Source organism: Leptodactylus fuscus, chromosome 4, assembly GCF_031893055.1.
Source record: "Leptodactylus fuscus isolate aLepFus1 chromosome 4, aLepFus1.hap2, whole genome shotgun sequence".
In the NCBI taxonomy this organism is placed as follows: Eukaryota; Metazoa; Chordata; class Amphibia; order Anura; family Leptodactylidae; genus Leptodactylus; species Leptodactylus fuscus.
The window spans coordinates 202,529,731-202,543,523 of NC_134268.1; the positions used below are offsets into that span (position 1 = coordinate 202,529,731).

At 40.2% G+C, this 13,793-nt stretch overlaps 1 protein-coding gene across 1 annotated transcript; it reads left to right on the forward strand.

Moving 5' to 3' along the window:
* Positions 1-2,409: 2,409 nt before the first annotated feature.
* On the forward strand, positions 2,410-11,413 carry LOC142201181 (patched domain-containing protein 3-like). Its single transcript, XM_075272008.1, has 4 exons — positions 2,410-3,147; positions 4,935-5,056; positions 6,472-6,617; positions 9,618-11,413. Exons 1-4 carry the CDS (start codon positions 2,410-2,412, stop codon positions 11,411-11,413), a joined length of 2,802 nt encoding a protein of 933 aa, XP_075128109.1.
* The last annotated feature ends 2,380 nt before the right edge of the window (positions 11,414-13,793 follow it).

Genomic DNA, 13,793 nt, shown 5'->3' on the forward strand with positions numbered 1-13,793 from the left:
CTTTTTTCCAGGAGTGTTCATAGGACCATATCTGGGTGGAGTGATACTGAATGGGAGCCGTCTTTTTGGTCAAGATTTCGAGGCAGATACGGTCTCAAAATCCTGACCAAAAAACCCTGTGTGAACTTACCCTAAGTATGTAGGCTCTACAGGCCCAGCTGCAACATCTGTGGACAAATGTGCACAGGATACCATACAGAGCCTGTATACCTCCATGCCCAACCATATCTCATCGTGTATCCAGGCTAGCGGTGTCCTGGCAGAGTACCAGAGCCTTCTTTAAGCTTTACTGTTTCCTTTCCTTCTATTATTGTAATCCCTTACATATACACAACTCCTCCTTGGTATATTTCACTAGCTCATCTCTGAACTTTATAGATAGGCACTATATTTGTGGTGGAGTTGGAGTTTATAACTTTGTTCATCTATATGTAGGATTATACATGCTCTCATTTTACATGATTCCAAATGGAAAAAATTCATGCTATTAGTCCAAATATTATATTAGTATTTTCCACTACTAGATAACCTTGAGATGCTTACTTAAGCGTATCTAGTCTCCAGCATATTGTTCTTATAATATGACCAATTTTTTTACAATATTTCTAAACCTTTATATCACTTATTTATACACTCACCGGCCACTTTATTAGGTACACCATGCTAGTAACGGGTTGGACCCCCTTTTGCCTTCAGAACTGCCTCAATTCTTCGTGGCATAGATTCAACAAGGTGCTGGAAGCATTCCTCAGAGATTTTGGTCCATATTGACATGATGGCATCACACAGTTGCCACAGATTTGTCGGCTGCACATCCATGATGCGAATCTCCCGTTCCACCACATCCCAAAGATGTTCTATTGGATTGAGATCTGGTGACTGTGGAGGCCATTGGAGTACAGTGAACTCATTGTCATGTTCAAGAAACCAGTCTGAGATGATTCCAGCTTTATGACATGGCGCATTATCCTGCTGAAAGTAGCCATCAGATGTTGGGTACATTGTGGTCATAAAGGGATGGACATGGTCAGCAACAATACTCAGGTAGGCTTTGGCGTTGCAACGATGCTCAATTGGTACCAAGGGGCCCAAAGAGTGCCAAGAAAATATTCCCCACACCATGACACCACCACCACCAGCCTGAACCGTTGATACAAGGCAGGATGGATCCATGCTTTCATGTTGTTGACGCCAAATTCTGACCCTACCATCCGAATGTTGCAGCAGAAATCGAGACTCATCAGACCAGGCAACGTTTTTCCAATCTTCAATTGTCCAATTTCGATGAGCTTGTGCAAATTGTAGCCTCAGTTTCCTGTTCTTAGCTGAAAGGAGTGGCACCCGGTGTGGTCTTCTGCTGCTGTAGCCCATCTGCCTCAAAGTTCGACGTACTGTGCGGCGTTCAGAGATGCTCTTCTGGCTACCTTGGTTGTAACGGGTGGCTATTTGAGTCACTGTTGCCTTTCTATCAGCTCGAACCAGTCTGGCCATTCTCCTCTGACCTCTGGCATCAACAAGGCATTTCCGCCCACAGAACTGCCGCTCACTGGATGTTTTTTCTTTTTCGGACCATTCTCTGTAAACCCTAGAGATGGTTGTGCGTGAAAATCCCAGTAGATCAGCAGTTTCTGAAATACTCAGACCAGCCCTTCTGGCACCAACAACCATGCCACGTTCAAAGGCACTCAAATCACCTTTCTTCCCCATACTGATGCTCGGTTTGAACTGCAGGAGATTGTCTTGACCATGTCTACATGCCTAAATGCACTGAGTTGCCGCCATGTGATTGGCTGATTAGAAATTAAGTATTAACGAGCAGTTGGACAGGTGTACCTAATAAAGTGGCCGGTGAGTGTATATGTTGCAATATTAGAACTATCAAACCACAAGTCTGTAGATCTTTCATCCCAAAATTTATTTCCTCCTTATGTTTTTGACCCCAGTATGAGGATATGTTGTCTTGTATGAAGATGTGTTGTAGATTCTGTAATCTAATGTTAACTACTATTAATAAAAACTTTTGAAACCAAAAAATAAAATTTATTTCCTGGACTATGTCATCGGTATTTTCGTAACTTTCAGCTCTGGAAGAATGCAGTGACCCGTGCAATGGTCTGTTGTTTATTAGCTATCGTGTCTTCAAAATATGAGAAACTTCCTTGTTGCAGCTTATTTATATAGAAGAAAAGCATTTGCCATCCTCATTCACCATAGCTTCGTCTGCCACTGATTTATTTTGTATTTACTTGTTCCCATAGATTTATGAGATAGATAGATAGATAGATAGATAGATAGATAGATAGATAGATAGGAGATAGATAGATAGATAGATAGATAGATAGATAGATAGATAGGGTTTTAACAGTAGATACTTTGCATTTCTTTATTTTTTGTAGATAAAGGATTAACATGGTCAGATGTAAGACGGACTGTATACAGAAACCTCTCTCTCGTGTCTTCAGGTGGCTTGGTAAGCTGGTGGGAAGGTATCCATGGGTTTTCCTACTAATTCCTTTTGCCTTATCTGCTGGGTTAGGAGCTGGTTTTTACTTTTTACCGCAGAGAAAAACGAATGACATTGAAGATCAGTTCACACCAATTGGAGGTCCTGCCAAAACTGAACGAGACTTTGTCCGAAAGCATTTTGGCAGCAATGACTCAGGGCAGTTCTCTGCACAGCGATTGTATACAGAGGGTTCTTTTGTCTCTCTGATAGCTATAAGCACATGTGATAATGTTCTTAATATGAACACATTTAAAGAGCTTATAAAGTTGGATGAGATGGTGCAGAACATCACAGTGACAGAACCTGGAGCTAACACAGCTCTCACGTATCAGCAACTATGTGCAGAGGTCGGGGAACAAGGATGTATGACAGTGAATCCTCTCCTATCTAAAGTAAAACGTAACGAGAGTCTGATAGAGACAATATCTTACCCTATGTTACAAGATTCAGTGTTCATAGGACCATATCTGGGTGGAGTGATACGGAATTCAGACAATACTACTGTGCAAAAAGCCAAAGCCATCAAGTTAGTATATTATCTGAGAGAAGACGGGGAGAGTGACAAAAATAAGAGCCTGAAATGGATCAACCAATGTATCAAATTCTTCTCCAATAATTCCCTACAACTCAATCAAATCCAGGTAAGATTATTATTTTATTTTTTTTATAATAAATTGCAACAGGTTACGTATGTAAAAATACTAAAAATCCCCCAAAAATTAAATTTTTGTCAAATTGAAAATTTTACACTGCATACATGTAAGTATAAGCAAATATAAAGAATCTATTACCTAGATGTATTTGATTTGTTTACGTAGCATTTAGTTTAATTTATGCTGTATTGTTACTATCCAGATTATATTATATTGTTGTGTATTAGGCTAGGACTACACAACAATTTACGAACAATAGGATCACAAATGTTGTGCTGGTAGTGATAACTAATTTTAGGGGATATTGCTGTGCAAAAATCCAGGAGGGTTTAGTTTCTGCAAACTGTTCCCTCACAGCAACTTGTGGATTGTATCATAATGGCATTCACTAGCATTAGGTGCTATGTAGAGATGAGCAAGTAGTACTCAATCGAGTAGGTATTCGATCGGATACTACGGTATTCGAAATACTCATACTCGATCGAGTACCACTCGCTGTTTGAATGTAAAAGTTCGATGCAGAACCAGCATTGATTGGCCGAATGCTATACAGTCGGCCAATCAACGCTGGTTCTTCTCCTACCTTTAGAAGTCTTCTCCGTGCAGCTTCCCCGTGGCGTCTTCTGGCTCTTCATTCACGCTGTCAGGCATCGGGCCTGGGCAGAGCCGACTGCGCATGTCCACTTGTAGTGCGAGCATGCGCAGTCGGCTCTGCCCAGGCCCGATGCCTGGCAGAGTGAATGAAGAGCCGGAAGATGCCGTGGGGACGCTGCACAGAGAAGAATTCTTGGATGATCCAGCCTGACCCTCACTTGTGGACTTGTTAAGTATAATTTGATCGAACATTGCCTACCCCTGAAACGAGCATTTTCCCCCCATAGACTATAATAGGGTTCGATATTCGATTCGAGTAGTCGAATATTGAGGGGCTACTCGAAACGAATATCGAACCTCGAACATTTTACTGTTCGATCATCTCTAGTGCTATGTAACAGCATGACATGACTTACTTTCAGACTTTGTGACCAATATTGGGACTTTTTTTCATGGCTCGCACACCACTTTTTATATCACGTAAGCCATGATAAATCAGGCCCTGAGTACTAAGAAATGATCCTAGACTTTATTCTGTATTAATGTACTGATTTTATTACTTTTTGACCACTAAATTAATTATAAAATGTGGCCAATGGGACTGAGTGTGTAATGCTCCATGCACACAGGGGACATGTGTACTCTCATTCTTGTGATTAATATGTGTCCCAGCAGTTGGCTTGCTAATTAGAGATGAGCGAACACTGTTCGGATCAGCCGATGCGAACAGCACGCATCCATAGAAATGAATGGAAGCACCTGTGACGCTGACTTTGCCGGCGGCCGACTGGCGTCACAGGTGCTTCCATTCATTTCTATGGGTGCGTGCTGTTCGCATCGGCTGATCCGAACAGTGTTCGCTCATCTCTATTGCTAACCTCTCTTGGGCACCATCATGACATCTGTGGATCCTTTGGTGTCTTGTTTGGGACACTTCCGGCTTCTTGAATGATTGGGCTTCAGTAATCACATGGGGCACGCCAACATCATGACACAGTTAGGGACCCAAGAGAATAATAATAGCATTTCCATTTGTTCAGTCAAACACTATAGGCAGACGAACCCAAAAAAATTTGTCAAAACGAATCGTGCCAGGTTTGCCCAACTCTGGCACTGTGTGGTAGCATCCATAAATTACTGGTGTTGTCCTCACTAACTCATACCATTCTTTTTTCCGCTAGGTATCTTACTTCACATCATTGTCGCGACAGCAGGAATTTGATCTCACAACAAAATCTATAATACCATTGTTTTCCATTACTTATTTTGTCACCATATTTTTTTCCATTCTATCTTGTAAAAGGTAAGATAACTTTTCTAAGGCGAGACATGTTCTCTCTTCTGGCCTGTCTGATATTACTACATATTTGTGTCATGTCATAAAATAACAATTCTGGGGCATCTTGTCTTAAGCTGTGCATTAACTCCTTCCTGACATCCGCCATTCTATTATGGCGATACCGGCTCCATATAGATGGCGTAATGTATAGTGGAGACCCACTGCTAATCCTCGTGGGGATGCTAATCCACTTTGCGGGGATTTTACAGTCCCTGCAAAATTGATAGGATTCTAGAGAATCCTATCAATACATAGCAGAAAAATATGTGCAGTGGAAATGCTGCTATTTCCAAAACCATCACATTTTTGTAAATTGCTGCATGTGAATTTTTGCTACGGAAATGCCATCGGTTTGCCTATAGGTGTTATTAAAGTAGAGTTTTCCTATGTGGAATTTTTTATGAAAAACTCTATGGGAAAAACTGCAATGTGTTTCAGTACTTTTTCATTGCAGCCCACTCTGTGGGGCCTTAGCCTGAAAGTAGTTGGATACAGTCCTAGGAGACCTCAGAGTGTAATACATGACTTTTCAGGGCAATTTGAGCACTTCTGATGCAGAATTAATTTATTGGGATCAAAATGAATCTTGAGTCTAAATTGGCTGAATCTGAAACTAGAAAATGTTTTGAAAAGTTCTCTCCTCTCTTATTATATCCAGATTATGGGGATAATGTTACTCCTTAAGGAGAAACCAGCTATTAGGTGTGTGGAGACTTATACAGCCATAGTCACTCCACTGCAAGGGAACATGGGAGGAATATGCAAATCTGTCTCCCAAGATGTAAATAGGGAGACAGTGCCTCTGTTACGCTGCCCTCTATAGGAAGCACCCTGAACATCATGCCCGACTTTCCCAGAAGCATAATGTGGGATATGTTCAGGGTGCTTCCTATAGAGGGCAGCATAACAGAGGCACTGTCTCCCTATTTACATCTTGGGAGACAGATTTGCATATTCCTCCCATGTTCCCTTGCAGTGGAGTGACTATGGCTGTATAAGTCTCCACACACTTAATAGGTGGTTTCTCCTTAAGGAGGAACATTATCCCCATAATCTGGTCTCTCAGCCTCTCACTTCTACCAAGTCAGTTCTCTCTACGCTTCATTAATGAGGTCCAACCAGACCGAAACGGCCCTCTGTAGCTGAAAAATTGACTTGGTAAATATCCCACATTATGCTACTGGGAAAGTCGGGCATGATGTTCAGGGTGCTTCCTATAGAGGGCAGCATAACAGAGGCACTGTCTCCCTATTTACATCTTGGGAGACAGATTTGCATACTCCTCCCATAATTATATCCAGTATGTAATGTATCATAGTTTCATTTGTAACAGAACACAGCTTACTTGAATGTAAATTTCTGATTTCATTTTCTTACAGATATGATTGTGTGAGGAACAAATTCTGGGTTGCAGCGTTCGGAGTCATTTCTTCAGGTCTGGCAGTTCTCTCTAGTTTTGGCCTATTGTTACTATGTGGAATGCCTTTTGTTGTTACTGTGGCAAATGCTCCGTTCCTAATTCTTGGTAGGTTTCTACAGTATGAGTGGTAGCAGAAATAGATAGAATCATTAGAGTAAATTTACTAAAACATCCTCAAAAATTGGCGCACTTGCATTGAACCACATATCATACACCTAAGACAATTTTTTGCACCTGTCAAAGTAAAATTAAAAGTAATTTTAAAGGATTTTCCCCAGTTCAATCCTTTATGGCATATCCACAGGTTGTGTTATACGTTTACAAGACTAACCTTGACTGGGGAACTGTTTAATATTTACCGTATTTTTCGGACTATAAGACGCACTTTTGTTCCCCCAAATTTGGGGGGAAAAGAAGGGTGCGTCTTATAGTCCGAATGTGGCGCCTGGCATCCGCTGTACTAGAGAGACGGATGCCGGCAAGGGATAGACGCCGGGGCCTGAGACATCGCTGCGCTCCTCTGCCCTGCATGAAGCCAGCAGCGGGAGGAGTGATGCTATTCTGCTCCTCCGTCCCCCCCGCCGCTGGCTTCATGCAGGGCAGAGGAGCGCAGCGATGTCTCAGGCCCGGCACCTGTGCCAGCGTCTATCCCTCCCCGGCATCCGCCTCTCTAGTACAGCGGATGCCGGGTCAGTATCGGTGGCCCCTTCTCCCCTGGGGCCGGTCCCCACCGGCCCCATACCTGTGAAGTTGCAGGCCGGCTCCTGCGCGGCGATATCGCAGGAGCCGACCTGTTCGGGTGAGAGCCGGGAGCCTAATGAGGCTCCTAGGCCTGTCACTGCTGTATTAGTATTGCGGCTGGTCTCTATGACCAGCCGTAATAGTAATAGACAGAATGTCCCATAGACGGCAATACAGTTGTATTGCCGTCTATGGGACTTGCAATCAAGCGACCGCAGGTTCAAGCCCCCGGGGGGCAATAAAATAGTTAAAAAAAAAAAAGCTTTAAAAATATAAATAAAAGTTCTAAATCACCTCCTGTCCCTAGAAAAAAATATATATATATATATATATATATATATATATATATACACACTTAAAGCATATAGCATTCATGACCCAAGCCAGTTTAGTTACATGTGGGGAACGCTTCAAATCAAGGATGCCAGTAACTCACTTCTTTTTTTCAATTCAAAGTTTTATTGCAAGTTATAAGTACAACAAGGCCTGAAATAGGCCAATAAAACAAAGAAACATGGAAAGGAAAAACACAGGTATGAACAGTACATTCAAATAAAAAATAATAATGGGGCAACACGGTGGCTCAGTGGTTAGCACTGCAGCCTTGTAGCTCTGGTGTCCCTGGGTTCGAATCCCGCCAGGAACAACGTGTGCAAGGAGTTTGTATGTTTTCCCCGTGTTTGTGTGGATTTCCTCCCATTCTACAATAGTAAAAAAAATCCTATATGGGGCTCACAATCTACATAAAAAATAAATAAATAAAAAATAATAATGGTAGAAGTGGTCCAGTCATAATAGGAGGAAGTTAAAAAAAATGGGAGAGACACATGGAAGAGAGAAGAAAATAATATATATATTTATTTATTTTTTAAAGGAGGGGGTGAGGGAGGCCAGAAGTCCGATACCAGAGAACAGAAGGCAACAGAACAGTAGGAGCAAGAGTGCACCCGCTCGCAGCAACCACCAGCACAGCACTTCTCACAGGACTAGGAGGGAGGTCCAGAATTAACAAACTTCTTAACCCCTTCTGGCCGCAGGCGTTTTTTGTTTTTGATTCCCCAATTTCCAAACCCCATAACTTTGTTTGGCTTAATGTTTGCAGGACACATTTTAAATCATAATGGCACCATTTAATATTCTGTACAATGTACTGGGAAAAAAATTCAGAACAAGGAATAGGAGAAAAACGAGTTTCTGCTAATTTCTTACTATTTTTTTTTTTTTTACGATATTTACTATGCAGCCAAAATGACATGTCACCTGTATTCTATGGATTGGTGATGCCAAATTTATAATTTTTTTTATGTTTTAACACCTTTAAAAAAATCTAAAACATTTAAAAAAAAAATTAAATTCTGAGGAAGTGGTTGCCTTGTTCTGATAGGACGTGCCAGTACGTCCAGTCAGAACACAGCAGCTGCACAGAGATCGTGCAGTTGCTGACACTGGGAGACGGCTGTAACTTCAGCCGGAGCTCCCAGAGAGAAGGCAGGGAAAGTTTATTACCTTCCCTGCCTTCTCGATCGCTGTGTATACAGCGCTCAATGAACTCACAGCTATGAGTGCCGCCATGATGGGGTCGACCTCTGACCCGGCGGTCACGTGATCCGCCGGTGTCAGCATCAATTCAGAGCTTCTGGGTACTACAGGACCCAGATCAGCTCTGTAGGTATAAAGAACAGTGTGCAGGAGGCTGTCTGAAATAATCTGAAACAATCTGAAATAAATAAATAAATCAAAAAGTTTTAAAAAAAGTAAATAAAATAATTAAAAAAATAATTAAAATAATACGCTAATAAAACGCCATTATTAAAGGTTATAGCCCCACCCCCGACAACACCATACAAAATAAAAATTACCGTAAAGGAGAGGAAAAACTATTTTATAAAGTTTTTCAGTAGCACTTTGTGTTATTAAATAAAAAATAAAGTGAAAACTAGACACAATTTCCCTCTTATTATGTTTATATTTTCCCGGATATGAAAAAAAATTAAAACACATTTGAAAATAAAAACAACATAAAATTAAAGCCCTATGTGTCCCCGAAAAAAGACGTAAAAATTTGTTGAATGAGACATACGTGAAAAATGTTACAGCCCTCAAAACCGCACATAGAAAAGAAAACGGAAATGTGTCTGGTCCTGGACCACAAATTGGCCCAGTACTGAAGTAGTTAAGTGGGGTCCACATCCACAAAATGCATATCTGCGAACTCCTTGTTTATTTATTGCAAAGTGAATTTCCAGTGATTTTTTCTTTGTTGCTGTTCAATTATCTCAAAACCTCCTTTATCTATGTAACGTTTATTAGTAAGATACTACACTAACATATATTTATTATGGTTGTTACTACTGTTTCTTTCAGGTGTCGGGGTCGATGACATGTTCATTATGATCTCCTGCTGGCAACAAACTAGGGTAAAGGATAAAGTTGAAGACAGAATGGCTGCCACATACGCTGAAGCTGCCGTCTCCATAACTATCACAACACTCACAGATGTTCTAGCTTTCTACATTGGCATTTTGACCTCTTTCCAGTCAGTGCAGTCGTTTTGTATATACACCGGCACTGCCATCTTGTTCTGTTTCCTGTATAACATCACTTGCTTTGGGGCTTTCTTAGCTCTTAATGGTAGAAGAGAAGAAAGTAACAGACACTGGTTCATATGTACGAAGGTGGCAGAAGTAAAAGATGACGATTGTTCCTCTTCGTATAACGTGTGTTGTGTTGGAGGAGAATATAACCAAGACACCGGTAAAGAGACCGACCATCCCATCACTAGTTTTTTTCGTAATCAGTATGGCCCATTTCTGACAAACGTCTGGACCAAATGCTTTGTTGTACTTCTATATGGAGGATATCTGGCCGGCAGTATATTTGGGTGTTTTCAGGTCCAAGAGGGAATTGACTTACGAAATTTAGCCCTTGATAATTCTTATGTTCGTTCCTTCTATGACAATGATGATTTATACTTTTCAGAGTATGGTCCTAGAGTTATGGTTGTGGTGACTGAAGAGGTTTCATACTGGGATTTAGGTGTCCAGAGTAAACTTGACAGGTGTCTGGTGTCATTTCTAACTAACTCCTATGTTAGTGAATCTTACTCCGAGTCCTGGCTCGATGTGTACAGAATGATAGCTAACCAGATGAAACTAAACATTAGTGATAAAAGTAACTTTATTGGTAATTTGTCACTATTACTTAGTGGACTGGACTATATGCAAGATGTGGACATTCAGTCAGGAGGTATAATGGCGTCTCGTTTCTTCATCCAGACGGTAAATGTTACTTCAGCAGTAGATGAGAGAGACATGTTAAACCAAGTACGAGATATAGCAAAGAGTTGTGAGATCCCAGTTCTCGTCTATCATCCAGCATTTATATATTTTGACCAATATGCTGTGATTATAGAGAACACCATACAGAATGTTGCTATTGCTGCAGGCGCCATGCTTGTAGTCTCAATCCTTCTAATTCCAAATCTCCTATGCGCCTTGTCAGTGACATTTACCATAACCTCTATTATAGTAGGTGTTACAGGTTTTCTGACTTACTGGAACGTTAACTTAGATTCCATCTCCATGATCACTCTTGTCATCTGCATCGGATTCTCCGTAGACTTTTCTGCTCACATTACCTATGCCTATGTCTCCAGTCAGAAAGCCAACGTAAATGAGCGGGTCATTGATGCATTACATTCTCTTGGCTATCCTATAGTACAGGGTGCTGTGTCCACCATCTTGGGGGTGGTTGCCCTTTCTGCAGCTGAGTGTTACATCTTCAGAACATTTTTTAAAATTATGTTTCTAGTTATTGCATTTGGGATGTTGCATGGTCTGGTTTTCCTTCCTGTACTTTTAACATTTTTCTGTTGTTGTGATAGAAATGAAGATGACACCGCAAAGATAAATCCTCATTTAGATAAATTTCCCAATGTGAAGTTACATGATAAATGCAAACAAGAAATAAGTGTTAACTCATGGGAAATGAACGCGAATGAGGATAAAATATCGACCTGTCATCATAATAATTGTTTCTATCCAGAGCCAGACTATCCACTATCACAAGATATAGAACCGTCTTTGAAGGATAGTATGTCTGGACAAGACTTTGACAAAAATTTGCAAAGTTGTCTGTGCATTTATCTATGTATAAAATAGATTTAGAAGAGGGCAAAAGGAAGAAATTGTACCATCATCAGGGGGACTACAGGTTAGGCAAGGTCTAAAAATGGCAACTGCAAGATGAAAGAAATACTTCTATACAAGCCTGAGAATTTGGACAGAGTAGCAAGAGAAAGACAACGGAAACAGTTCTTATCACAACCAAAGACGACCTTCACCATCAACAGAAGGAAACCCACCAGGTGAGGAGGGTGCAGGAGTAGGAGGAGTGTGAAACTAAGAAGCAACAATTTGATATTGAATACTAACAAATCTCAAGGGTCGAGATGGGACAGGAATTTGTGGCAGACATATCTTCTATATCATTATCGTTATCACTGTTGTCATTCAGATCATTGTCTATGCCTACTCCTGTTCTCATTTGTTTGAGTTACAAACAGGGTTTCTTTTGTCTCAATAACTCTATGAATTGGTTTAAGTTAGAATTAAATTTACAGAGATTTGTTCACTGTATTAAGTAGAAAACGATACTCTTGGTACTTTATCTACTGATATTTCTGAATTAGGACTGAGAGATTTTGGTCTGGACAATGAGAGCATACATATATTAACAGGTAAACCTGAATTCTGAATTTATATTGGTGAATTCTAAGATAATGGTACAGTTCTTAAATGTGAATGTCTCACTAGTGGATGGCAAGATTGTAACAGACCTGTATGTGAAAGTAATTGATAAAAATAATTTACTCTGTTTTGATGACCGCCATCCTTTATTTTCCGTTCATTTTCTTATAGGCAGTTTTTGATGGCCTGGAGAATTTATTGAACAGTAGATAGCTAGGAGGTTTTGATATACTAGTAGTTGATATACTAGTAGTTCATAATCTACTTTCCTGCCTGCATGATTCATGTGGGCAGTGCGCAGTCAGCACATGGACCTCATTATAGTCTATGGGGTCCCTGTGCTTTCACTGCACACCACTTGCAGTTGCGTTCGGTATCATAGTTGATGGAGACCCAAATGCTAGTGTGAGATCTAGAGTACAATCAGATATGGGTGGTGATAAGTAACGTCAGTAGAACAACACTCCAACAAGATTCTGCTTCATGCTTTTATTTTTTTATCAAATACCACTTGGATAAATATTTTTCTTTCAAAATCAATACAGATACGCGCCTAGCTCCCCTACCAGAACGATTACCAGTAGTAGTAATACTACACCCCATGCCACTAGTACCCCCATCACGACCAACAGTCATCATGTCTTCCTCCTCTGCTTGCACACAATAAAGACTGTTTTCATCCAGCTCATCAAAAAGAGGAGAGTGACTGCTCTGATTAGGAAAAATAGATTGCTCAGCATGTTCCACATCACTACCAGGGATCTGTGTCAGTGAAGAATGTGAAGTAGACATGGTTGACAGTCCAGAAAAGTCCTGCGATAAATTACTTTTGATGTAGGAGAATGAACATACAGTAAGAGGCGGAACACACAGAAGCCTGACTTAAGATCACATCACTCTTGTATGCAATATCTTTCTGTGTGAGTTGAGCCAGCTAAATAAACTTCATTAACATTCTCAAGAAGTACAACAGTCCTGCGGCTACTGGCAATGCAAACCAAAACCAGAAGCAGTCTGTTGCCTGCCCTGTTTTTTTCGATTCAGTTTTTTAATTCACACAGTGATTAATTATTAACCAAAAACACACTGAAATAACAGAGATTTTTTTTTTACATTAGCGAAGGATGCACTACTTGTAGTACCTTGGCCATCAATACTACTTTACTATTTTGTGTGACATATATATATATAGAACTAGTAGAATACCCGCGGCTTCGCTCGCGGAAAATATGTTGAATTGTTGGTTATGCTAGCTAATGCAAAATTTTCAGTGTCACACTAAAATTTGCATTTTCATTGTGCTACAGTAAATCTTTTTTTCCCACTTCAAATTTTTATTATTTTGTCATTTTCCTAAATTGTCGTAACATTGATGTGAACAATTTTTTTTTATTTGAACATTTTTATTGATTTTACATATTCAATACATATTATGTAATAAAAAGTATTACAACTATTTTTTGAGCCATTTTTTTTTTATCAAAAATTAAAATTTATGTACCTTAAACAAACATATAAAACCTTTACACCCAAATAACAAAATAGTGCAACTCTTCCTCCCTCCCTCCAGTGCAATCTATAAGTAGTTCACGGACAAAAGCGTAAAATTGGTTTCCAGTTACACAACTATCTATTGCAGTATTTTTTTTGGTAAACAATGTTTCTGGTTTTACCTTCAGGTGCATACCTGTATATGAAAAGATTTTGGGGGTTACCCACTCTAGAGAAAGCAACATACAACTGTCCCTGTGAAAAACACGGGCTCTCCAAATTAATGCCGGATACTTTAAGT